This window comes from Xenopus laevis, chromosome 1L (genome assembly GCF_017654675.1).
Source record: "Xenopus laevis strain J_2021 chromosome 1L, Xenopus_laevis_v10.1, whole genome shotgun sequence".
NCBI lineage: Eukaryota > Metazoa > Chordata > Amphibia > Anura > Pipidae > Xenopus > Xenopus laevis.
The window spans coordinates 158,792,576-158,818,702 of NC_054371.1; the positions used below are offsets into that span (position 1 = coordinate 158,792,576).

The 26,127-nt window shown below is 38.4% G+C and overlaps 1 protein-coding gene across 2 annotated transcripts in view; it reads left to right on the top strand.

The window, feature by feature from the left end:
• LOC108715603 (acetyl-CoA carboxylase 2) overlaps positions 1 to 26,127 on the top strand; it is an 80,679-nt gene that overhangs the window by 33,143 nt on the left and 21,409 nt on the right. Inside the window, exons 8-34 of one of the 2 annotated variants that reach the window (XM_018260915.2) lie at positions 826 to 935; positions 1,974 to 2,084; positions 2,308 to 2,517; positions 3,505 to 3,675; positions 4,258 to 4,419; positions 4,953 to 5,116; positions 6,269 to 6,419; positions 7,267 to 7,370; positions 8,411 to 8,492; positions 9,519 to 9,664; positions 9,743 to 9,893; positions 10,528 to 10,662; positions 10,929 to 11,075; positions 11,187 to 11,375; positions 12,463 to 12,563; positions 14,016 to 14,104; positions 14,794 to 14,918; positions 15,039 to 15,152; positions 16,080 to 16,193; positions 16,336 to 16,425; positions 16,619 to 16,737; positions 18,270 to 18,293; positions 20,681 to 20,818; positions 20,975 to 21,074; positions 22,216 to 22,323; positions 22,569 to 22,625; positions 22,704 to 22,745. In XM_018260915.2, coding sequence (XP_018116404.1) covers positions 826 to 935; positions 1,974 to 2,084; positions 2,308 to 2,517; positions 3,505 to 3,675; positions 4,258 to 4,419; positions 4,953 to 5,116; positions 6,269 to 6,419; positions 7,267 to 7,370; positions 8,411 to 8,492; positions 9,519 to 9,664; positions 9,743 to 9,893; positions 10,528 to 10,662; positions 10,929 to 11,075; positions 11,187 to 11,375; positions 12,463 to 12,563; positions 14,016 to 14,104; positions 14,794 to 14,918; positions 15,039 to 15,152; positions 16,080 to 16,193; positions 16,336 to 16,425; positions 16,619 to 16,737; positions 18,270 to 18,293; positions 20,681 to 20,818; positions 20,975 to 21,074; positions 22,216 to 22,323; positions 22,569 to 22,625; positions 22,704 to 22,745 — 3,254 coding nt within the window. The remainder of the gene's footprint in view (positions 1 to 825; positions 936 to 1,973; positions 2,085 to 2,307; positions 2,518 to 3,504; positions 3,676 to 4,257; positions 4,420 to 4,952; positions 5,117 to 6,268; positions 6,420 to 7,266; positions 7,371 to 8,410; positions 8,493 to 9,518; positions 9,665 to 9,742; positions 9,894 to 10,527; positions 10,663 to 10,928; positions 11,076 to 11,186; positions 11,376 to 12,462; positions 12,564 to 14,015; positions 14,105 to 14,793; positions 14,919 to 15,038; positions 15,153 to 16,079; positions 16,194 to 16,335; positions 16,426 to 16,618; positions 16,738 to 18,269; positions 18,294 to 20,680; positions 20,819 to 20,974; positions 21,075 to 22,215; positions 22,324 to 22,568; positions 22,626 to 22,703; positions 22,746 to 26,127) is intronic. The other variant, XM_018260923.2, reaches the window with a different exon arrangement.

Genomic DNA, 26,127 nt, shown 5'->3' on the forward strand with positions numbered 1-26,127 from the left:
TTAGATTCAACCTCTCCTACACTATTAAAATAGTTAAAAACAATACTTGGTAACATTCTGCTACCCTCTATGGTAATTTCGTCCTTTATTTAGCCACAGCTGTTCATTTAAATATTTTATGTTAAAAAAAGTATCAAATAAGAGATAAGATACAAGGTCTATGTGGTAGTGAGCTCCCTCACAGTTAACTTCAAAAAGCACTTACATAATGCAATAAATCTAATGTGGCATTCAGTTCAGACTGGGAACCTGCATATGCCCACCCGCCACTTATCCACCACTGGAGAGTCAAGAGGGTATTAATAAGGCTGCCAAGTTTATATTGCCGACGATCAGAGATATGCCTGCATAATCAACAAAGCGGTGATTAAGATGGTCAGGGAGGGCACGCAGGTGTTGGCTACTACGTGCATCCAGCATTCAACCTCATGTATTTATATTCTTTGTTCTTTTTGCAAAAAGTAGAGCTAGAACATTGTGATATGCGTGTATTACTCTTTATAGTGTACACCAGTTATTTTCCTATGTATTTTCATAACTAAGGTCTAACATTTTGTTCAAAACCCTCCTGAACTAATAACACATGATATGGAAACAGTTTTGAACCTAAATTACCTTTTGACTGGTGCCTGGTATCTGCTCTTAACCTGTTTAGGTGAAGCCAGCCCCAATGTTTTGGAACTACTGGCTTACACAGATTTTCAAGTTCAAAGAAAATAAAATTGGTTCTGGTAGTCACGGTACAATTCTGTGAAGTTTTGTAAATGTATTAAACTGGGCCAAGTCCACGTTTTTTTATCTTAATTTATGTTGTCTTTTGTTTAGGCCTCCTCCTGGAATTAAAACCGGATGACAAGCAACAACAAAATATAATTTGCGTTCCTCCAGAGTTGTATGAAAAGGGCTGTGTAAAAGATGCAGATGAAGGGCTGGAGGTGAATTAAAAAAGCTTAACTACAAGTTCTTGTTTACTGGACTCTGGTAGAAACCATTTTTATAGCGTCACTGGATATATTTTAAAGGACAAGAAAAATGTAATTTACAGGATGTGCCAATTTGTTAGGTGCCCTCCAAAGTTTAGTTTCAGCAGAATCCAATGTAAAATATCCATACGTGGGTATATTTCGGCTGCTGACTTAGCCATGTTTGAGAATGCAACCTCTTGGCACATGTATAAAGATGTAATAATGGCCTTTCTGTGGCTTGTTGGGATATGTATCAAGCTATTTGTATATTCTATCTAAGGCCTGCAGTTATGTGCGGGCCCACCGTGTGATCCAATCATTTGCCCAGGGACTGAACAATTTTATCAGCCTGACTTATCCCACCACATGAATAGCACAATATCAACGTGCAAAGATACATTCATATGGTGCTGTTTTTTTTGTTTTTTTGTTGTTTTTTTTAAATAAAAAACAGTAGAGAGAGGGAAAATCAAGTAATTAAAGGAGTAATTTTCATACTCCCCGAGATTTTCTTTTCCTGGCCATTGTTCCCTTTAACATTAAATGAAAACACTAATGGGTTTATTCAGGAAAGATGAAATCACTTGGGGTGCTAAATCTTAGGTCCCCCCCCCGTGACTATAATCACTTACCTGATACTCCGGGCCAATGCTCCTATTGGCAGAAAACTGCACTGGCCCGGGGTTCTTTTCAGTGAGCACCACAGAGCATTTTTACTCTTCTGTTTCTTTCTTCTTCAATTGCCCTGGGCTGACGCAAGCGCAGTAGAGAAAGCAGTCTTTTTGCTTATAAGCTTTTCACTCTACTGCACATGCAATGAAGGAAAACGCAGCTGCAGTGTTCTGCTACATTATTTAAGACTGTGTTTATTACTCACAATTGTTCATATAATAGACACATTTCCATATAGAGAATTGATTGCTTGACAGAATGAGAAAGAGGCAAATACATATATCCTCTTGCAGTTTTGTTTGCCTATTAATTACTCTATGTTCTTGTTATTTACAGGCTGCAGAGAGAATTGGATACCCAGTGATGATTAAGGCATCAGAAGGTGGTGGGGGGAAAGGCATTCGAATGGCTGAGCGTGCTGAGGATTTTCCCAATCTATTTAGACAGGTGACAATTAATGGCATTTGCATTATGTTTACACAGACACCCTTAACTATTGACCATTTTTAATGGGTTTTGGGTTCTAGTAAACTTATCAAAAAGAAAAGATACATTTCGTTCTATGAATCTGGACATAACAGCCCATAAATGTAAACCTTTTTAATATAAAATAAACGAAATCATATACAGTTGAATGCACTTATTTTTTTAAACATGTCTCAATTCCTAGGTACAAACAGAGGCCCCAGGATCACCTATTTTTGTTATGAAGCTTGCTCAGCATGCCCGACACTTGGAGGTCCAGATACTAGCAGATCAGTATGGTCATGCTGTGTCTCTGTTTGGACGGGACTGTTCCATACAGCGACGGCACCAAAAGATAATTGAGGAAGCTCCTGCCACTGTAGCTACCCCATCTGTATTTGAGTACATGGAACAAGTGAGTTTGCTTTAGCCAGACTTTATATGTATTCCTCTTCTGGAACAAACTGTAGCTTTCCATTTACACTTTATTAAAATGCATAGATATATTCTTGAAAGGGGAAAATTCAGTTTTTAATTTGTATTTTACTTACGAATACTTTACTTATGAATAACTCATTGTGTAGGATTTGTAAATGCTGTGTATGACCCAATCTGAGCCCAACATTAAAGATATCTGCTGTATTTTATTTTTTTCATAGTAAAACAGGTTGTTTCTCTCTGCTTGCTAGCTGTGTTAGCCATTTTTCTACATTATGGAAGTTCAACAACTGGATGGGAGGCAGGATATGAGATGTTGTATCCCCGAAAGGTCTAAAAAATCTATGGCATAAAGATATACCTATATACCAGTGCGATATAGTCTTTTATATGAATAAAGTGAAGATAGTTTTTGTGAGGGTGTATGTTCTTCCACAGTGTGTTCCATTCCACATGTTTCCTAACTAGTGGTGTAGAAAAGGTTGATCAATCCCACACTAGATACAAGTGTGGAAACAGTAATGAATAGGATCCACCTGTACCTGTGCACAAGGGGTGGATTTCAGACAGAGAGAAGTTGCAAAAATGATTTCATTCATTCCATTAACTACACAAATGGGACAGGTGAGGGACAGAATGGCCATGGTAGGAATAGTGATGTATATTATCCAAATTACAAATGCACACCCTGGCCCTCCTGGAACTCGATCCCTGGTGCCCAGCAAAGTGGGGGATCGGCCAACCCCTCAAAAGCTTTATGGCTTGATAAAGGGGTTGTCCCCCAAACGTTGCATGCCACACTAAATAAATTTAAAGCAAGGGTTTCACCCTGCTAGCATTACCTGAGTGCCAGTGAATTTTTTTCCTTTAGGAATAGTGATGTATACCATAGGCTTTATAATCAAATCTTTATTTTATGTCTTAAAGCATGCTTATATTTTGTTCTGTGTTCCACTGTTTCCAGTGTGCAGTGCGTCTTGCTAAAATGGTAGGGTATGTTAGTGCAGGAACAGTGGAGTACCTGTACAGTGAAGATGGGAGCTTTCATTTCTTGGAACTCAACCCTCGCCTTCAAGTGGAACATCCCTGCACTGAAATGATCTGTGATGTTAACCTCCCAGCTGCTCAACTGCAGGTAAGGAAGTAGTATCGCTTTCGGCTTATTACTAGAATAGTGCAAGAAAAGAGCTTATCCAAGCAATATGATACCCTCCGCTATTCTGTATTATTATAAATAAGGAGAAATGGAATGTTAGTTGTACACGGATAAATGTGTTTGCTTCAGAAACACTACTATTGTTAAAATAAACAAGCTGCTGTGCAGCCATCGGGCAGCAATTCAGCAAAAAGGAGAAAAAGCACAGGTTAAATAGTAGATAACTGAAAAGTTCCCATTGTATTCTACAGAGCTTATCTGTTATCTGCTATGGAAACCTGAGTCTTTTCTCCTTTGAATGGATGCTCCCATGGCTACACAGCAGCTTATTTATACAAACTATAGTAGTCTCTCTGAATCAACAAAAATGTTTTACCAGTGCAGGACAACAGTACATTTTAAATAAGTTACTTTAAAAAACCTTTTTGGTGTCACTGTTCCTTTAAAAATGTTTAAATCAATATAGTAGGTCCAATGGAAGTGCTTTTCTCAGTTACCAGCAGTTGTTCATCTTCTAAATACTCCTGAGCTCATTCTGATGACTTTGTTTTTTCCGAACAGATCTCAATGGGAGTTCCCTTGTACAGGATAAAGGATATACGAGTACTGTATGGAGAGACACCATGGGGAGTTTCACCTATTTGCTTTGAGAACCCTGTGAATGCACCAAATCCCAGAGGCCATGTGATTGCTGCTAGGATAACCAGTGAGAACCCAGATGAAGTGAGTGTCTGGGGGGCCTAAATAAATGATTATAGTTCAAAGTTTTTGTCAGTAGTGATTATTCAGTAGAAGGAAGTGTTTAAAGCATAGTGCTTGTATTTCAGGAATTGTAAAAATATACCTTAGATTTACTATTTAAGAATAAACAATAGGAGTATATCTTTGGCGAATTAGTGCAGCCTTATAGCAACAGTAGAATGAAGCAAATCCTATACCTGTCATTTTTTTTAAATTAAAAAGGATAAAAGCAATAGCAGCTGTATTGTCATTCCCTGGTGGTGCAGTTCAGGCGGGTAGTAGGCTGGCTGGACAGTGAAATTCTTACAGGTATACAGTGGTGTAAATGCCTTACAGCAGACCCTATGACTGTGACCTGATTTGGCCACTTTTTACTTGCCATTGGCTTTGCTCGTTTGTATCTGTATCCATTTTCACGAAACAATTTCCTTTCCCGTTAAATTCTCTGATATGAGACATTGGCATTGTAAGTTCAAAAAGTGACTATTTTCTGTGTTAAATGTGTTTCCTATCAGGGTTTTAAGCCAAGCTCTGGGACCGTCCAGGAACTGAACTTTCGCAGCAGTAAGAATGTATGGGGATACTTCAGCGTGGCGGCTGCTGGCGGTCTGCATGAATTCGCTGATTCGCAGTTCGGACATTGCTTCTCCTGGGGCGAGAACCGTGAAGAAGCTATCTCGTTAGTATTTCACTGCTACCTCCATGTATTCCTGTGTATTCTTGCATTTACAGTTCCTCATACCCCTAATAAACTAAAGGATAGTTTGGAGTAAAAAGATGAATGTAAAAAGATAAATACATCTTTGCTTTCCTATTTGCTCACTATGAAAAAATATCCATATTTGTCTTATACTTTAAGGTAGGCAATATTTATTCTAGCTCTGTAGCGGAATGGATTAGATGTGAACAGTAATTTCATATGCTTACTCAAACTTTTCTGCCACTAACTCTTTCTGAAGAATCCAGGTCAGTAAAAATAAATACCCACACTTTTATCTGTAAATGCAATGAGCAAACTGCGGGAATCTTTTCAACTGCATATCTGCCTGATCAGTTCCATTTTTGGCTGTTTGCAACTAGCCATGTTCCCATAATGTCAGGAAGACTATGACAGATGATAAGGAAGACGGCTTGACAGCTGGCCATATACATGCTAAGAAAGCTGCCAACTCAGTGCCTACAGTCAGCATCTTATTGACCTGTTTATGGGATCACCCATTGGCCCGCACAACCAATATCTAGTCAAAAATCAGATAGATAGCTATTGGGCAGGTTTGGAAATCCTGTTAGTCAAGAATCACACTGGTGTGTTGATGCTGTTATCCTTCAAATGAAGCTCCATAGGCTTCACTGTATGATCTGATCGCTCTCCTCAAGGTCCTTAGAAAGCAAAATGTAAAAAATCTTGAGGGACAACTAAAGTTTGATAAAACTTTGCTCGTGTACAGATCTGGGTACATTAGGCTGCTGTAAACTCACTCCACGTTCCCCTATTGTACCTTTTAGGCTTCCTAGAAACAATACCCAACTGAGAAGATGCATTTAGCAAGTTTTGCATCCATTAATCTGCAGTATTGAGCAGGTGCAGTATTGAGCAGGTGCAGTTCCACTGGTTCAAACAGTGGGGCTGTCCATATTACACATGACGATGAAGGTTAAAGGAGAAATAAGAGTGTAGTAACATCACCTGCACAGGGCTTCCTATATTTTAGTATGGATTGATTGGGGAACCAGTTATTTCATGGATCATGCATATATGAACATGAAGCATGGCATCCATATTTAATATGGCAGCTAAAATGGTATCTAAAGTATATGTTATCTACTATAGGAACATGGTTGTAGCTCTTAAAGAGCTGTCTATCCGGGGAGATTTTAGAACTACTGTGGAATACCTCATTAAGTTGCTGGAGACAGAGAGCTTCCAGAACAATGAAATTGACACTGGCTGGCTGGATCACCTAATCGCTGAGAAAGTCCAGGTGAGTTATATGGGTTATATCAAAATAGCTTTGTTTCTACTAAAATCATCGTAGATGGTGCACTACTAGCCTCTAATGCTATTTCTCCTTTCTGATATAAACTTTCAGATATCCCACTGATGATGTTAATCAACACTTAGGGGCAAGGGCACTCAAGGGTCGAATTTTGAGTTTATGGGAGTTTCTAAAAACTCCCATAAACTCAAAATTCGGAAAAAAACAACCAATCGAAATTTATTTAAAAATTTGGATTTGTTAAATTCGGGTGAATAGAATAGACCTGTAAACTCTAATCGAATTTGATCAAATTCGATTCGTTTTTTTTCTCCAAAAAAAAATGTTTTTTTCAAAAGTCCACCAAACGTCTTGATTGTAGGATGGCCCCCATAGGCTAAAACACCAAATCAATTCGAATTTGGACTATTCCCTAGTCGAATTACACTAAAATAAAAAATTTTAAATTCGAAATTCTAATTTTCAATTTGACCCTTGATAAATCTGCCCCTTAGGGTCCGATTTACTAATGTTCATATTTTAGTTTGTTTTCACAAAATGTATTTTTTGGCTCTAAAAGTTGTGGATCTTACAACCATGAGAAAATTGTAATGTATTAAACCAAAAAACACTAATACAGAACTTTACCATCTAAAAGCTGGTGAGGTCATATAGAAGTACGGTAGTCAAGAATTGTAAAATCTTTCTTTAATTCAAGCTTTTAGAGGCTCTTCTGTTTTTTTGGGTTTTTTTTGTATTTGCAGTAGATTGTGTTTAAACTGTATTTCAGTATATGGTGGACTTGTAGTATTTGACAACTTATGTTCAAATCTGTTCTCTATAATTTTTTAAGGCAGAAAAACCAGACACAATGCTCGGAGTGGTATGTGGGGCACTAAATGTGGCAGATGCTTTGTTCCAGATCTGTATGAATGAGTTTCTGCACTGCCTTGAGAGGTACATCCATCTTTGATTCCTTTCAATACCAAACCAAAGAATTTAGCCCATTTCAGCTGACATGTTGTTTTAAAAATGTTTTTGAGTTTGAGGTCCTTTTAAGTTTAATTTGTATTGGTTTGCATGAACAGACCTGAAGTTAACCCCCATACAGCTAAAAACCCTCATATGCCACCCTCCCACTTCCTCCCCGCATAAAGTTCTACTAGTATAAGTGTCTCGTCTAACAACACTGACCTATATATGCAGAGTAGAGCAGCAGAGCTCAGGAGCACCATGCGGAGGTACTAGTCACTATGCAGGGAGAAAGCAGGAAGGGGGCCAGTAAAGGCGAATGAGGGCTTTTAGCTGTGTGGTGTTTACTTCTCCTTTAAATTGTTTTTATTTTGTGAAGTGCGTAGCAGTGGTAGTGTCTAAAACACAGGAGCTCCATTTTGCTGTTAGGGAGAACAAATGCTCAATGTCCCAAATAAGCAGAAAGTCCCTTTCTTGCGTTTAACAGAGCTCTTTACATGCAAACGACCATAGTTATTAAAGGGTGTTTTGATCAACATTTTTTTTTCTTTTTTCTCCTTTTGTTTTAATTATGAAGTATGTACGGTTTCTGTTATTATTGCATTAAGCAGGTCAGAATCTGATATTAAGCATAGTCATATTCTACTTATTGTTCCCAACAAGCACAGTTAAAACAAATCAGCAGTCCACTGAAATGTTAACTATATAAATAAACCCCTATATTCCCCCCAGCTGCAGCCAGAGCAGCTCATTATACAAAGGGATTTTCAATAGACTGCTGATTTGATTTGGTCAATTGGTGAAAGTGGAATGTGACTAGTTTTAAATAGATTTAACCCTAAGTGCAAAAAATCACAAAAAATGGATTATCTAATTCAAGCAAAAGGTATGTTAACCACATGTCCTATTATTAAACTAGTGTTAAAAAAGATTGTATACTGCCCCTTTAAGGTGGGGGGGGGCATATTAGCTCAGAGTTCACTTTAATGGTGGGTGCTGCTTTGTTGGTTTTATCTTTATTGTAGAGGCCAAGTACTTCCTGCAGCCACACTTCTGAATATTGTCGACGTTGAGCTAATTTCTGAGCGTGTTAAATACAAACTGAAGGTAGGTGTTCTGAATGTACATTGGAGTATGGTTCATTGAAATTTCTGATATGAGATGTAGTGCAAGCATTTGTGCAATCCTTGGTGTCATCTCTATATTAGTAGTTTAATTAAAAGTATGTGGACACCTGCCTTGTTAACATTTCATTCCAAAACACAGGGTGTTAATATTATGTTAATATTATGTTGGCTTTCTCTTTGCTGATACATCAGCCTTTACCTTCTTCTCTTCTGAGAAGGCTTTACACTAGCTGTTGGAACATTGCTGGAGGGATTTGCCTTAATTCACAGGCAAGAGGTTGACTAATGATGTTGGGGATCAGGCCCAGCTCACAATGGTGTTGCAGTGCATCCCAAAAACATTCACCCCAGCTCACAATGGTGTTGCAGTGCATCCCAAAAACATTCACCCCTACTCACAATGGTGTTGCGGTGCATCCCAAAAACATTCACCCCAGTTCACAATGGTGTTGCAATTCATCCCAAAAATATTCACCTAAATTCATTGGCTTCTGTGCTGGCATATGTAAGCAGTTCCAATATTGTATAGGGGTGTTCAAATGCTTTCGGCCACAAAGTGCATTTTAATTACATAAATGTTGTTAAAATATTTGTAATTATTTGATTTTACACCTACCTCTTCCACCACCATCATAGCAGTCTTTTAGATGTGAAGTTAAAAAGGTTTTATGAAAACTGTATGCAATTATTCAGTGATATTGCATCTTCCACGAACACTGATCTTCCTGATATTCCTATTGCTCCCCTGATTTTTGTGCGACCCTAAAGGTTAATCATTTTCACCTCTCAAGCTTCTGCTTACCTTTCAGTAAGAGAAATGACTCTTTCTAAACCCCTGTTTGTATAAGATATGCAATGAAATGTATACATTAAAAACCTAGACCCTGGTTAATTAGTATTAATATGCATTTCTATAACGGTTATATGGTGGACATCTGTTAATACTTCTACACAACACAAATCTTTGACCTGTGTGTTTCATCTTTATCTCTCCCTTTTCTTGCAGGTTGCCCGACAGTCCCTCACCACCTATGTGATAATCATGAATAACTCTCACATAGAGATAGATGTGCACCGCCTGAGTGATGGGGGACTTCTTTTGTCCTACGATGGAAATAGCTACACCACGTACATGAAGGAGGAAGTTGACCGGTAAGTTAAATACACAAATGATAAAAAATGTTAAAAATGATAAGAACTTTCTTTCTAATTGTCATGCATTTTATGCAGATATCGTATAACTATTGGGAACAAGACGTGTGTTTTTGAGAAGGAGAATGACCCCACTGTGCTACGGTCACCCTCTACTGGCAAATTGCTTCAGTACACCGTGGAGGATGGTTCCCATGTGAATGCTGGGGAATGCTTTGCAGAAATTGAGGTAATCTTGCACTGCTCATTCACCTTCTGAGCAGTGGAAAGCCGTGTGATTTTCTGCATGAACCATGTGGACCAAGCTTCTGGAGATATGTATTGTACACAAGCTCCTTCTGCTTACCTTCTGGATTCTCGTTACCTTTTTTGTTGTTGTAACATCTCTTTCTCTGTGTGTATGCTTTTGTGTTGAACAAAGGTTTTGCCATTTGTTTTGATTAGGAAATCTGTATGTTTTCATTATATTTTGCACCTAACAGGCCCAAATCTGAAATTGCCCGCAAAGTCCCTTGTTACCTTTTTGTAGGAACACAATTAGAACAAATAGATAAGGATCAACTTATTATACAGTTGTCTGCTTTCAGTAAAGGCTCACGCTCGTCATAACACCAAATATTCACTCGAAACATCCCTGGCCAAAATGTACTACTTTTCACATATTTACATTGCCTTTACAGCTTATCAAGTGCAAGTCAGGCTCACAAGATAGATTATCTGAAATGAATCCACCCTAACATTTAGCTTCTAAATTGTGTGGCTTCTTTCCCTGGAAAACACTAAGTCATTGAAAGCAGCCTTAAGGGCGATACTTATTGAATGTTGTAGAATTAAAATATGATAGATATAGTTTTTCCACACAGGTAATGAAAATGGTTATGGCGCTGACTGTGCAGGAGCCAGGTCAGATACATTATGTGAAACGTCCTGGAGCTGTTCTGGAGTCAGGCTGTATGGTGGCTCAACTTGATTTAGATGATCCATCCAAAGTCCTCCAGGTATTTGAATATACTGTAGGTCATGTAACTAATTCTACAGTACCACCATCAGACTCATTTACTATATCTAGGTTTATCATCTTTTCTGTAAAAAGAAAAAATTATTAGTCTTGCCATCTCAGCTACTTTGCTTTCTGTGAAGAACTATCCTCAAATATTTTTTAACTGGCTAGGCTAGTAATATTCAGTATATGTGCAATGCATAGTCTTGTACATTATCTGCCTCTCAAAGCAACACTAATGAATGACTCCTCCATTTATACCAGGCCGAGCTATACATCGGGAGCCTCTTGCCTCAGCAAACTCTGCCGATAATTGGAGAGAAGCTCCACCAGGTGTTTCACAGTGTTCTTGAAAATCTGATTAATGTGATGAATGGTTACTGCTTGCCGGAGCCCTACTTCACTGTCAAGGTAAGAAAAAATAGGGAATAGTTATTCATTAACTATGTATTAATATTAATAAAAGTTGTCATTATACATGTCCTTTATATCTGATTTTAAGCATAAGTGCCTCCATTACAGATAAAAGAGTGGGTGCGCAAACTAATGAAGACCTTGCGAGACCCATCTCTCCCTCTTCTGGAGCTGCAGGAAATCATGACCAGTGTTTCCACCAGAATTCCACCCACTGTAGAGAGGTCCATACGCAAAGTTATGGCTCAGTATGCCAGCAATATCACCTCTGTCCTGTGCCAATTCCCCAGCCAGCAGGTTTGTTTATAAGTATTAAGCCACGTCTGTGCCTTACAAACTGTGGCATATTGAACAGACAGTCTGTATAATGTTTTTAAGACTTAAAGAGATCTAAAGTTAAACATTTAATAAAACTTGATCAAGCTTGAAATTTATTGTAGGCTGATTAAAAGAAATGAGCAGGTTTTTTTTTTCCTGCTACATAGGGTTTTTCCCTGTGGACAAAATTAATATTCTGGGGGCTTCTCCATAAGATGCTGCTCTTCAAGTTGCTTTCTCTGTTTCCTTGGGATTTTAGAGCTATAGTGAGCTTCTGTTCAGCCCAGCATAGGTTTTCTAAGCCCCTTCTTGCTATTTATTTATTATCTGACAAGCATCCCATACTCATCTTAGTATAAAACTGCTAATATTTTTAAATGGTTAAACCTAGAACAAGTAAATTCCAAAACTTCTCAGAAGCACACTCTGACAAAATTTACTTTTAATGTTTTGAATCCAATCTCCTTTCTGTCTTCGCAGCTGCCCATGTAGATTTTAAATGCTTAAAGGGGTTGTTAACTTTTAAATGAACTTTTAGTATGATGTAAAGAGTGATATTTGGAAACAATTTGCAGTTGGCTTTCATTTTTTATTATTTTTGGCTTTTGAGTTATTTAGTTTTTGATTCAACTGCTCTCCAGTTTGCAGTTTTAGAAATCTGGTTGCTAGGGTCCAAATAGCCCTAGCAACCATGCATTGATTTGAATAAGAGACTGGAATATGAATAGGAGAGCCTGAAAAGAAAGAAGAGTAATGAATAGTAGCAATAGCATTAAATGCATTGCTTTACAGAGCATTTGTTTTTTTTAGATGGGGTCAGTGACCCCCATTTGAAAGCTGGAAAGAGTCAGAAGAAGAAGGCAAGTAATTAAAAAACTAGAAAATAGAAAAAAATTAAGGCCAATTGATAAGTTGCTTAGAATTAGTCATTCTCTAACATACTAAAAGTTATCTTAATAGTGAACCACCCCAAAAGGCTGGTGAAGTACCCCATAAACTGACAAAAAATTCTTCTAAAGAGAAAGGTTAAAAGTATGAGGAAAAACTTTATTTCTTGGGTTTCCAGATTGCAAGTATTCTGGACAGCCATGCTGCAACACTGCAGAGGAAAGCCGACCGGGAAGTGTTTTTCATGAACACCCAGAGTATTGTTCAACTTGTACAGAGGTAATGTAGCTATAATGTATGTCTATATGTAGAACTTGAATACACAGCTCTGTACATTTATAAAGTACAAATAATACAAACAATAGAATTGATGGTTCAAGAAAAAATACATAAAATATACATATGGTTCACGATAGTTTGGGACATTGGCCATAAGTACCAAGATCGAATCTGATGCTGTTTGAGTGCCCCAAAAGGTAGCATTTAGGTTGAAGCAGGAGGATTATTCGGCTCACAGAGGCATTGGCTCCGCTGCTCTCAACCTGTAGTTTTTTTTTTCCTGACAGCTGAGAGAAGCAGATCTGCTCCCTATTCCCTTATTCACCTCCGTAAAATTGCACTGACCAGTACAGCTTTCACTTCCACTCAGCTACATGAAGCCTGCCTGCTTTCGCATTTTCAGGCGGGTCCCTGCTCCCCACACCCATTATCTCTCTACAGAAAGCAGTTCACTTAATAGTAAACAGAAAATTGTCAAATCTCATTAAAAGTGGCAATCGTTATTTAAAATGGCGTCTTTGCGAATGTTTAGCACAACTCACAATGTAAAGTCAGTCGCTGGAGAATATCACGTTGCACATTTTCGCTAAGCAATGGTTTAGCGTTAACACCTGCTCTGTAGTTTTTTGCTAAAAAGACTTTTGCTTGCAAAATTTTATTACATGAGCTGTGAATGTTCTCAAAAGCCATTTCTTTGTGATGAAGTCGTTGAGGTCTTTAATCAGTCAAAAAGGACGCAAACACAGTCGCTAACCTCCGCAAGCATCTTTGCTTTTTTTGTACTAGCATAACATACTACATTACCCCCTTAGACTGCAATATTTGTGGAGATATAGGGGTGTCTCAGAATCACCAAGTTGTACATGTTGCGCATGTTCCCTTGCAGCCAGGCTCTGAAAAGCAAAGCTGACTCTTATTCTGTACTTTCCACAAGCATCTGGTTCCAACTTAAAGCTGACCATACATGGTCTGATATATGCCGCCAACTAGGCCAGGCTACACTGAGTTGGCATCTTATTGACCATGCATGGCATGATAGGCGGAAAATTGCCCAGATATCTATAGAGTTGTTCTTTATAACTGTAAAAGTATACTTCTGGGTTGGTGATTCTCTAAAGTTCTGTATGGTTCTAAGCATTTGGTGGTTGTTAAGACATCTGTTTGGTCCCAGCTCCTATAAAAGGAATTGTACTAGTGTGTGATCTTTATGCGGTATAAAACGTGATTAGGTCAATGACACACTATTTGTCACTAGAAAATACCCCACCAATAGACAATACTGAGAATTGTTTTTGCTGAAATCATGCAATCGCTCAAAAATGCGGACAACTTGCCTTTGATGACAGCAGGAGTAAAATAATGACTGAATGATATACAGTAGATGAAGAGGGAGATTAAAAATGGATATTCCAAAAATGTGAATGTTACCTATTTGTTCTTTCTCTTGTTCAGGTATCGCAGTGGAATCCGTGGCTACATGAAATCTGTGGTACTTGATTTGCTAAGAAGATACTTACAAGTGGAAACTCAGTTCCAACACTGTAAGTGGCACATAACACAGAAAATGTAGAGGCACTCTTATTGTAGACACAAATGTTGGCCATACTAAAGAATATTGTTTACGAAATGTAAAAATAAAGCAGATCTTTTAAAAGTTCCTTTGTTCCCTTCCCTTTCTGTTCTGTTCACTGCTGATTCTAAGTCAGACCTATTCAAGGCATTGTGGGTAGTGGAATTTTTGATTTTTTTGGATTTGAGGAGAACCGATTTCTGCTATATTTTTTCAAGAACCAGCAACAAATTTTGCTTTCAGTGTCATCTAAATCCACACCCCTGTTCACTTGTCCAGTTATACCTTATGCCCTGGGTTTTACTTCTTACTTTGCACATTGAATCCTGCCATATACATTAATGTAAGGAAACTTGTATTATTGTGGAAAGAACAAAACCTTCTGTTGTCTCCCATCCTAGTGAAAGGGAAGGGTACCTGTGGGCAGGTCTGGACTGAGATTTAAAATAGGCCCTTGCATTTCAAGTAAAGAGGCCCAAACAGTCTCCTTGTAGGCCCAATAAATAGTCTCTATGGCACCTTACAGCAGCCCCTCCGACACCTGCCAGAATCTACAGATTACTGGTCCGGACATTTTGGTGCCACACCTCTTACTACGTATTATGTGGATGATCTGGGTTATCCTGATGTGTGGTTTTTGTTTTTTTTTTTATCCTTTAGCTCACTACGATAAGTGTGTAATACATCTGCGGGAACAGTACAAGCCAGACATGACCCCTGTTCTAGAATGTATCTTCTCACATGCCCAGGTGGCTAAGAAAAACTATCTTGTCATCATGTTAATAGTAAGTATAATGTGTCCAAGCTAAATTGAAACAATATATATTCCATAATGTTTCAGAAAATACCTCTAGGACAACATTTATTACAGCCAACTGACTTCCATCTCTACTATTTTCTTGCAGGATCAGCTTTGTGGACGTGACCCCACCCTTACTGATGAGTTAATGGCTATCCTCAATGAGCTGACACAACTGAGTAAAACAGAGCACTCAAAAGTTGCCCTCAGAGCACGTCAGGTTGGTGAAACAGAGATACATTCTCAGTGTTAAGGATTGAGCTATTCACTATGAAATGGTGAAGTTCACCTTAAATTATTTACAACTGGTTATTTGGTTGGTTGGTTGTTTGGTTGTTTTTTTTTAGCTTTCTGCTTGTATAGTCTACCTTTCTCGAACTTAGTAAATTAGCTCTATTTCTGTCTATAAAGGATATATACAGTTAGGCCCATAAATATTTGGACAGACAACTTTTTTTCTAATTTTGGTACTGTACATTACCACAATGAATTTTAAATGAAACAACTCAGATGCAGTTGAAATGCAGACTTTCAGCTTTAATTCAGTGGGTTTGAACAAAAAGATTGCATAAAAATTACAATAATTTTTTTGTTGGTCAACTCACTTGTATTTCTCTAGAGTACGGTTATATAAATCAGTATTATATTGTTAGGGGTAGTGACCCAAATCAATAGTAGTTTAAATGCAAAACTGGAAAGGATCAACACAATTGTATTCATTTCTTTAAGTTGATTCTCATAATATCACAGTTTTTTTATGAAAATATATATAATAGTAACTCAAACTATAAATGTTCCATTCACAGTGTAAGCAATGGCAAATTTGTACATGCATCTGAAGGTCTGTACCTTCCATGGCATTTTAAGGGGATGGCTCACCGATGCCTGTATATAGAAAATATATTTCCACTCCACCTTTTGTTTTTGAACCTTCTCTTTGGTGCTTGACACCTGCTGCAAAATTAATTGGAGATGAGGGCAAGCATAAGTCAGTGCAAAGTATTATTTCCATATTTATGGTAAGAAATTATAAATGCAGGGCAAATTACTGTATATTCTATATGGGCTCAGACTTTTGACTTTTTCATTCTCATAAGTGGCATTCTTTGTTACAATCCTAACAATCACAGGTTCTCCCTTTCAACAGGTTTTGATTGCTTCCCATCTTCCCTCATATGAACTAAGACACAATCAGGTGGAATCTATTTTTCTCTCTGCTATTGATCTTTATGGACATCAGTTCTGCCCTGATAATCTAAAGGTAACAATATATGAATATTTTGGTTTTGTTCTGTTATTTAGTACTGATGTTTACAGTACTATTTCCTCTGAGACTGCCAGAGTACATAAAAAATAAATTTTGGCCACGCATGGAGTTTCTTCTTTGTCCTTTTTTTCCTTAGAAACTGATTTTGTCGGAAACCTCGATCTTTGATGTCCTTCCAAACTTCTTCTATCACAGTAACCAGGTTGTTAGTATGGCTGCACTGGAGGTAAGCTTTCAACACCGAAATTTTATTTTGCAAATATACTGTAGATTGCAACTTAAATCATCAGATTGTTGGTATCATCACAAGGTTTCATATTGTTTTTGGGCGAAAGTTTGTCTTTTGTGGGATTTGGGAATGCAAGGATAATATTAAAAATGTACATAGTATGGGACTCACAACTATAATTTATTTACAGGTGTATGTTAGAAGAGGTTATATTGCCTATGAGTTAAACAGCCTCCAGCACCACCAGCTTCGAGATTTCACCTGCGTAGTGGAGTTTCAGTTCATGCTACCATCCTCTCACCCTAACAGGTACTGAAAGTTAAGCTCTAGATTTTTTTTTGACCACAGATCAACTCTCAACTTATGTCTTATGTCTGCATGAAAACCTTGTGCTGAATGGCAACATTAAGGGAAAGCATGAAAAAGTAGATGTATAAAATGTGAACTAATATTTTATTATAAAAAAGAAACATAAAACAGTAGGTAACAGGTTTAGGGCAATGTGAATCTGAGCACTTTTGCTGAAGTTGGTTTGTTTTCTGGCTATCCACACTTAAGCACACTTGGATGAAACCGTGCCACTTTCAGAATGTCTAGGTCAAGTATACCCCAGACCTGTACCTTTTAGGATATCCAGAAACATGCCCTGCTTCATGGCTTTGCAATACAGAGGGTACAACGAGGCTGTTTGTAGCTGTGTTGTTTCATTATCCTTTATAATGTTTGTTGACTAGAGATACTCAACCACCAATTTCTATGCTCTAGATGACGTTCAAGTTCCAATATTGTGAGGCAAGTGAAGCTGTTTTGGTGATGCTCTCGTCTGAGAGATTTGCAACATAAATCTCGGCAGTCTAGAACATCTGTATAAAACAGCATGGTAGAATATACTTTGCTAATCTGTAATATCAGTAAATATCAGTAAATATGTAATCACACTAAAATAGTCCAATTTATATGACTACATAAAAGGGTATTAAATTACTACCCGCCCCCCCAAAAAAAAACCATGGTGAGGCTATATAAAATACAGGGCCCCATACAAAAATGTATTAATTGATTAGGCAATGCAAAATAGTGGTAACAGAGTATAATTTTAAATTATTTAAACCGTTAAATAAAATATAAATAATGGCTGCCAGCCTGCCAACAATACCAATAGCAGGTATTAAAATAGTTATTGGGTTTTTGAAGAAGATATATTGTGCCAGTGCATTATACTCTCTTAAATAGAGAAGTAATGTGCTTAAAAAATATAGTGTTTCAGGTTGAATTGATTTATTGAAAATATCTGCACAAATCCTACTTGTCCTGTCCATCTGTTCCACTTCCTGCTGCCTCCTTTCCCAGGCTGTGCAGGAGAGCCAGAAGCACTTGGCGCACAACACTGTATGATAGGAAACAATCTTCCAAATAACAAATCTTCAGCATCAGCAGTATGGCAAAGTCAGATCCTCGTACGGTTAACCTACTGTACGCCTGTCCTAAGTACAAAAATTCAATATTGCTGTGAAGAGATTATAGGAAGCTGGGAGGCAGTGATGTGTACATACTACATTTAGTGTGCGCACTGTTAATAAAAGCATAACAGCATAGCACTACCCTACAGCTTCCTCCAATATCTTCACTGACATATTACTGTTGGTAGACTGGCCAGCCCCTATTTATGTTTGTTTTTAAGTGATCCGAATAATGTAATGATTTGCATTTATATATTTAGATAGTGAGGGTTCCGCTGTAAATAGAAATAGTAGCAGATAGGAATTAGAGCAATGTAGAACGCCTCCTGATAGACATCCTTGTAACACTCTTTGTCCTGTTATTTGCCAATTTAATTGCAGAGAGATCAGCCCAACACTGAGCAGGTATGAGAGCAGAATTATTTTATAGCATGAGAATTATATCAATCCATATTGCAATCTCTTACTGTATCGCTATCATTTGTGCTTTTATCTCTTGCTTCTGGTTGGTTCTAAACTAATAGCAAAGTGTACTAAAAACATAGCTTTTGTGGCCTGGTAACCCATTTTTGGGAAGGTTATGTGGCTTTAACAGTGGCTTAAGTTTCCTACTTTATTTTTTTACTCGTAGTGAATCTTTATTAAAGGTGAATAGTGCATGGGGCCTTTTGATTGCCAACCATGGTCCTTTCAGAGAAAACTGTGGGAACCAAAACCCCTTTTTCCTGCTGGTAGCTTTCTATTAAATCTACTTTAGAAACATGCTGTCTTTGGCAGATCCTTGTGCCGATAAGCGGGTATCACTCAGGAAAACAAAGTTTAGAGATGCTTGCAGAAAACACAAGTGTAAGCCAGAGGCAACACAGTAAATGAGAAGTGACTGCCAGTGTGTGAGGGGTTTTGATGACTAAAGTTCTCCAAAAGAAAACCACGTGAATCAAAATGCCCTGGGCTATTGCCCTAAAAGCAGGATTTTTTTCCCCATAAATATTCTCTGCATATTTGTGTTTTTAGTGAAAGCAGCCAATATTCTTTCGAGGCAACTTTAATTATGAAATATGATATTTAAAGAGATCCATTTTAATCCAGTGGCCTAATGATCTTGCTTTGACCAGAGCGCGTCATGTTCTATGTTACTCTTGTTCTACTTCGAAAAACATTTTATTCCCTTCAAACCCACAAAAAAAAATTAAATAAATAAAAATTCAAATTGAAAATTTAGAAATCCACTCTTTGAACAATAATAGTTTATTTTGAATTGAACCCAAGTCTTGTATCAGCTACGGCACCATCACACACACTACGGAGAATTCGTAAAGTGTCTGACCATAGCCGTAACCCATTCTAAAGCAGTCTTGATATTGATCCATACAAAAATAATGAGGATATGCTGGTATTCTGAAGTAAAGAACTGCTTGTAAGAATAGAGAGGGGATGCACACTCAATAAAGAAAATAATACTTAGTAAACAAAGGTGGTATTTTAAAAGTTCTCTTTTATATAGTGTATAGCAAACAAATATACATCAGACAAACTGGTATATTATGCACAACTGCATTAGCACAGATATATATAAATACCACCAAGTTACAAGATGAAGGCAAAAAGGGACAAACCACAGGGAGCAGATACACTTGCCAATAATGAGAACACCCCAACGTTTTGGCACTATAGCCTTTGTCATCCCCTTGACAAAGACAAAAAAAATTTTTTTTCCCTTTCTAATATTGGGAGTGCCCTCCATTAACTTATATTTGTAAATGTAAAGAACTGCTTGGTGAGGCCATATGTGGAGAATCATAAAAAGTTTGGCAACCTGTTACACAAGGGACAGAATTACGTAGCTTGCATCAGGTTAAACCATATTTGAACTTTATTTTCAGGAATGGATTGGAATATTTTATACAACGAAGAGAATTACAGCTTAACCCTTTCCTAATTTTTATATAACATGTCAATGCTTTATTAATTCGAATGTAATATGTTCATTAATTGTGAATAATACCAATAGAATGTTTCTATATTGTCAGGCAATGCAATTACATGTGTAAATGTTTACTTTACACTTGTTTACACATCATTACTTAAGGTGCAATTAAAAGATATCTTAAAAGATATCACTTTTTTTCTGATATATTGGATACCAATAACCAAGACGTTAAATTGAATTGCCAGCTTTTACCTTAAAACATACTTTAAAATTACCAGTATTTCTCTAACTGTAGCTTGTTGCATTTCAAGTAAGGCTGTGGCCAAAATAGATACCTGAAGAACGGGTAAGTAAATAAGAAATCCGCTACTTTCTCTTTTTGCACAATGGATTGCTAATATTTATCCATCCGCATACCAATTCACTGTTGTGGGTTTTAACCAAGTGCATTGGTATCGGCTGCAACAATGTAGGAAGTGTGCATTCACCAAGAATGGGAATGTTGCATGGGGGAGGGATTTTAGCATGCTACTTGTAATTGACTATAAATAGATTTGCTTTGTTCCTATGGGGTATGACTACTTACCCCATGAAACCTATATATTCCTGATCAGCTACAAGTATAAACTTATTGTCCTCTCTGCAGCATAAGCCCAAAATTTCAAGTAGCGGGTTTAACTTTATTTTGCAAGTTTCATGCACACTACAATTTCCATTGAAAAAGCCCATAATAGTGAATGAGGACCTGCATTCACATGAGCATACTGGGTAGATATGTAACTCATAATGCTAATCATGTTGTAGAAATTGATATTATGCAGTGTCTTTGACTTTCTTGATGCTAAATATCTTGCCTTTGCAGGATGTCTCTACCAATCAGTGCAACACATCTTGAGATAAATCGTCAGAGCAGTGAGCTCTTCATGGACAGTGGTTTCTCTCCTCTATGTCAAAGGATGGGGGTCATGGTCGCTTTTAATAAGTTTGAGGATTTCACCAGGTAACCAAAGGATTTTGATAACATATTATATCTTGCTTTTGTTCCCAACAATGTATGCTTGGCTATTCATTTTAATGTTTGAAGTTGAAAAAAGTAAGAAATCTTTCAAAGTTTTGCAAAACTTTTCTGACCAAGGCAACCATCCTTTCACTCTAGGAACTTCGATGAGGTCATCTCCTGCTTTGCAGACCCTCCTCTCGACAGTCCTCTGTTCAGTGAAGTCAGATCTTCCTTTTACGACGAGGAAGACAATAAGGTCGGTGACTAGATGGAATACAGGGGAACTATTGAGAAAATAAAAAAATAATATAAGCTTCATCATACTGAAATAAGAAACTTTCTAAATACAATCAATTAAAAAGTCTGTACCGTTTCTGAAATTATCAAGTTTATCTTCACTATTCCTCTCCGCATCCGTTTCTCCTCACTCTGTCTTCATTCAGGAGTTGGGTGTCAGATGAATGATCCAATATATCTTATAGGGGCTCCATTTGCCTAGAAGATGTATTAGAGCTCATTCTATTAAAATCACCAGAAATCCTGTCTCTCTACATGCAGAATTGTGCAAAAGGCAGTTATTTTGTTAGATTTTGTTTGTACTGGAATCAGTTATTTGAGTGAGCTCTAATTCATCTGCTAGAAAAGGGAGCCTTCTATAAGATCATTCATTTGACGCCCAATTGCTGCATGAAGACAGAATGTAGAGAAACAGATGCTGAGAGAGGAATATAAACTTGATTATTTCAGAAACAATGCAGAATTTTTAAGTGATTGTATTTAGAAAGTTTATCACTTTAGTATGATGAAGCTTATATTAAATTTTCATTATAGTTCCCCCTGGCTTTAAATGTAATGCTTAAGTCACATAGGAGCAAAAACCTCAACCAATATGACTTGCTACCACCCAGTGTGTATTATAGAGAAACGCCCCTTTTTATCACTCATGTGGTGTCCAAAAGTGATGACTATCCTAAGTTTGTAAAAACTTGGCTATTTCCCAACTATTCTTGGCAAAAGAGGAACATGTTTTGACGTGAAGATACCTGGGAAAATATTGCTCACATTACGAGTCCTATAGACTTTAATTATAAAGACGACTGAAGAATTATTGACAACTTTTGAAAATTTTTGACTAAATGGAGTGCTAGTAGGATTTCCATTCAAGCACATGCAGATGGATTTGGATCAGCTTTGAGCTACCATATTATTTAGGTGTGACAACACTGTGGTCCTATGAGATGACTTAGTCGTGTTAGCCTTCGTTTTACTGATTGCCTTAGTTCTACTAGTAAATATAATGTAATCTTGATGGAATATATTAATTCTTTATTTAAGTGGCATGGAAGCTTTGTGGTCACAGTAGTTTAACTCATAATGGATTATGTTTATTTCCTTAGAGTATCCGCGAGGAACCTATTCACATTCTTAATGTGGCCATAAAGTCTGTTGATCGCATGGAAGATGAAGAACTGGTGTCTGAGTTTAGAACCTTCTGCCAGTCTAAGGTGAGTGTCCAAATGCTACCAGTGGAGAGTAATAATGGTTGTAAATGCTGGAGCTGAATATTTTAATGGGTATATTGTAAAACAAAATTATAACCTAATTATACATTGGAACATTACCATACTAATCTATGAACCCCTTCTAATGTCAAATATCTGGCAGGGTATTTGCAACTGGAAGGCAACATTTTCCTGTCTCAAGAACATAACAAAAAGTTTCTAACAATAGATATGTTTCTTTTCTGCAGAAAAACATCTTGGTTGATTATGGACTTCGCAGAGTCACAATTTTGATAGCCCAACAGGTGAGAGTATTTGAGCAGTAGAAGCTATTTAGAGATTGTTCCTATAAAACTCTGACCTTCTGTTTTGTTCTGTTGCAGAGAGAGTTTCCAAAATTCTTCACATTCAGAGCAAGAGATGAGGTTTGACCATTAAACTTTATTTTTCAAGCAAGTCTTTAGTATAATATTTTTTGTGTGTGGCTAAAGGCTACAAGAATTATCCTCACTGTTCAAATTAAGTAACCATTCTTACTGTAATACACTCTGATTGACAGACAACATTGCCAGACATAATATACTCTTTCTTTGTTTTTAAAGGAGAGGTAAAGCTAAACTTAAGAAACGTAGAAAGAAAGCTAAACTAAAGAAGTAGGCTAGAAATGCTGTACATTATATTTTGGGCTTCTGTACCAGCCCAAGGCAACCACAGCAGTAGCAGTAAAGATCTGTGTCTCCAAAGATGCCCCAGTAGCTCCCCATCTTCTTTTCTGCTGATTCACTGCACATGCTCTGTGCTGCTGTCACTTACTGAGCTTAGGGACTCACTCAAAATATACAGTACACATAGAATATAAATGTCACAATATAAGGCTGCAGCAGCACAGAAACCAGTGCAATTAGCATGATAATCAGCCTTGAAGCATCATCTTATATTACAGACCAATCTCATTTTCTGTTTGATAATTTGCGACGACCCCTAAATTTAGCTTCTCAACAGCTGCTCAGAGCCCACTGATTATGTGAGTGTCACAAACAATTTCCAAGATGGTGACTCCCTATTACAAGTTTGACTTCCCAGATCATTGCTGTTATTGCGATAAAAAGTTCAGTATATAGAATAAGGCATTTCTCCATTCACCACTAGGAGGTAGGACACAACATGAAGTAAACTAAACTCCTCCTATGCTGGCTATACCCCCCAGAAGTAGGCAGAGCCACATCAGTTTTAGTTGTGTCCTCTGGAGGATAGGTTCAAAATTTTTCACTGTGCTTATGTTCAGTTATTCTGACAAAATTGAGATGCTCAATGCACCTACACTGAGTAGGCTGGCCAGAATCTGACATCTTGCTACGTGGGAGACTGTCACTGAGGTCTTTAGCGGTTGCTCAGACCACCAGACTAATCTACCTCTCTACTCCCACTAAGGGGGAGAGTCGGCTGCCGGCAGACAGAAGAAGCAGGGCCATGAACCTAGGGGAAGGTGAGTATACTCCCATTTTCCCCCGCCTGGTTCATTAAACTGCCGGCCATACATTAAGCCCTCTGGGTCTTTATTACACTTCCCACACTTGGATTATAACAACCGTGTATGTTACTCTGTGTCACAGAGTAAGGGACAGAGGTACAATCACTCACCTCTAACAGCGTCTCACAGAAGCACGAAGATCCTTATGGATGAAACTTTAGTCTGCTGACCTATCATTGAAGAAGTCCCTGACCTCTCTTCCATTTAAAGTACACTCCTTCCTCGGCCAAAAACTCATCCTTCCTTTCGCAGGGGAAAGTATTTCCATCCCTCACAAAATACGACTGTTAGGATGTCCCCACCACGTCAGTCATCTTCGGGGAAAGGACGCTTCACTAACAAAGCCAGATCCTCCTGGCAAGCTCGCAAGCCCTCATTCAGGCCTACCGACAAGCAGACCTCTGCATGATGGGGTATTACTCCCGCCCGACCACATACCATAAAGAGGCAGACTGAGACATTTTGCAGACACTTGGCTCACACTAACACAAGACTCCAGGGTTCACGAGATCGTAACACGGGAGTATCATCTAGAATTCTCCTCCATACCTCCTCGTTTCTTTATGTCCAGGATTCCCCAGGAACCGATAAAAAGAGGGATTTTCCGAGAAGTCATCAACGATCTCATACACAAGGAGGTTGTCGTACCAGTTCCTACGGGTGATCTTTTCAGAGGCTACTATTCTAACCTTTTTGTGGTCCCCAAAAAGGACGGATCAGCTCGTCCCATCTTAGACCAAAAGGAACTCAGCAAGTTCATACGGCCAAGGAGGTTCAAAATGGAGTCTCTCAGATCCATCATCGCAGCAATGGATCCAGATTAATTTCTGACGTCCCTAGACATAAAGGATGCATATCTACATATACCGATTTTCCCTCCCCATCAGAAATATTTACGCTTTGCATTCTAAAACCAGCATTATCAATTCACCGCTCTCCCGTTCGGCCTGACATCGGCCCCACAAGTGTTCATAAAAATCATGGCAGTGGCCACAGCAGTGATTCGAAGCGAGGGGATCTCCATCACACCCTATCTCGACGATCTGCTGATCAAGGCCCCCTCTCGAGAGGAGGCTCAACGGTCCATCCATGCCTCCACAATAAGACTACAACAACTCGGTTGGCACATCAACAAGGAGAAGTCCTCCCTGTCCCCCAGTCAGGAAATGATATTCCTCGGCATGCAGTTCAACACTCTGACACAGAGGATATCTCTTCCACCAGAGAAGGTATCACACCTACAATCCCTTGTAACCTCCTTGTTAGAAAAACTGAGACACTCAGTACAAAGTTGCATGAGAGTGCTGGGGGTCATGGTGTCTACGATAAAAGCAGTTCCCTTTGCAGAATACCATCTCAGGGAACTCCAGTGGAACATACTCGCCTCTTGGAGAAGAAAATCACTCCTCCAAAAGATGCAAATATCCCGCAAGACTCGAGACTCAGACGAGTGGGCACTAAACAACGAGATATTCCTAAAAATAACACAAAGGTGGGGAGTGCCAGAAGTGGACCTCATGGCAACCAGAGAAAACAGAAAGGTACTGTCATTCTTCGCCAGGTACCGGGACCCACTGGCAACAGCAGCAGACGCACTAACCGCTCCATGGAATTTCTGGCTAACCTATGCCTTCCCTCCACTTCCTCTGATCCCCAGAACGATCAAGAGGTTGCGCAAAGAACACACCACATTGATTCTGATAGCTCCCAAGTGGCCCAGGCGCACTTGGTTCTCCGATCTCGTCAATTTGTCAATAGCAGAACCATGGACTCCCATATCAACTAGATCTCCTACAACAAGGCCCAATCTGTCATCCAAACCCAAAAAGCCTCAATTTGAGATCAAAATCCTGAAGAACAAAGGTTTTTCAGATGCTGTGGTAGACACCATGAGGGCGGCAAGAAAGTCTGTCTTGTCTAAAACATACCACAGGGTATAGTCCATTTACTGAGATTGGTGCCTTCGCTACAACTTGGACTTTGAAAGATTCTCAGTACCACAATTATTAGAATTTCTTCAGAGTGGACTGGCCATGGGTTTATCGCTTGGGTCTCTCAAATCTCAAATTTCCGCCTTTTCAATTGTTTTCCAGAAGAGACTGGCACTTTTGCCAGATGTGAAAACATTCATACAAGGCATATCTCATGTTAACCCCCCGTTCAGAGCACCGGTATCTACGTGGGATCTCACACTAGTACTAAGGGCGCTTTTAAAATGCACCGTTCGAACCATTGCCATCAGTCGACATCCAATGGGTCACATGGAACAGTCTTCT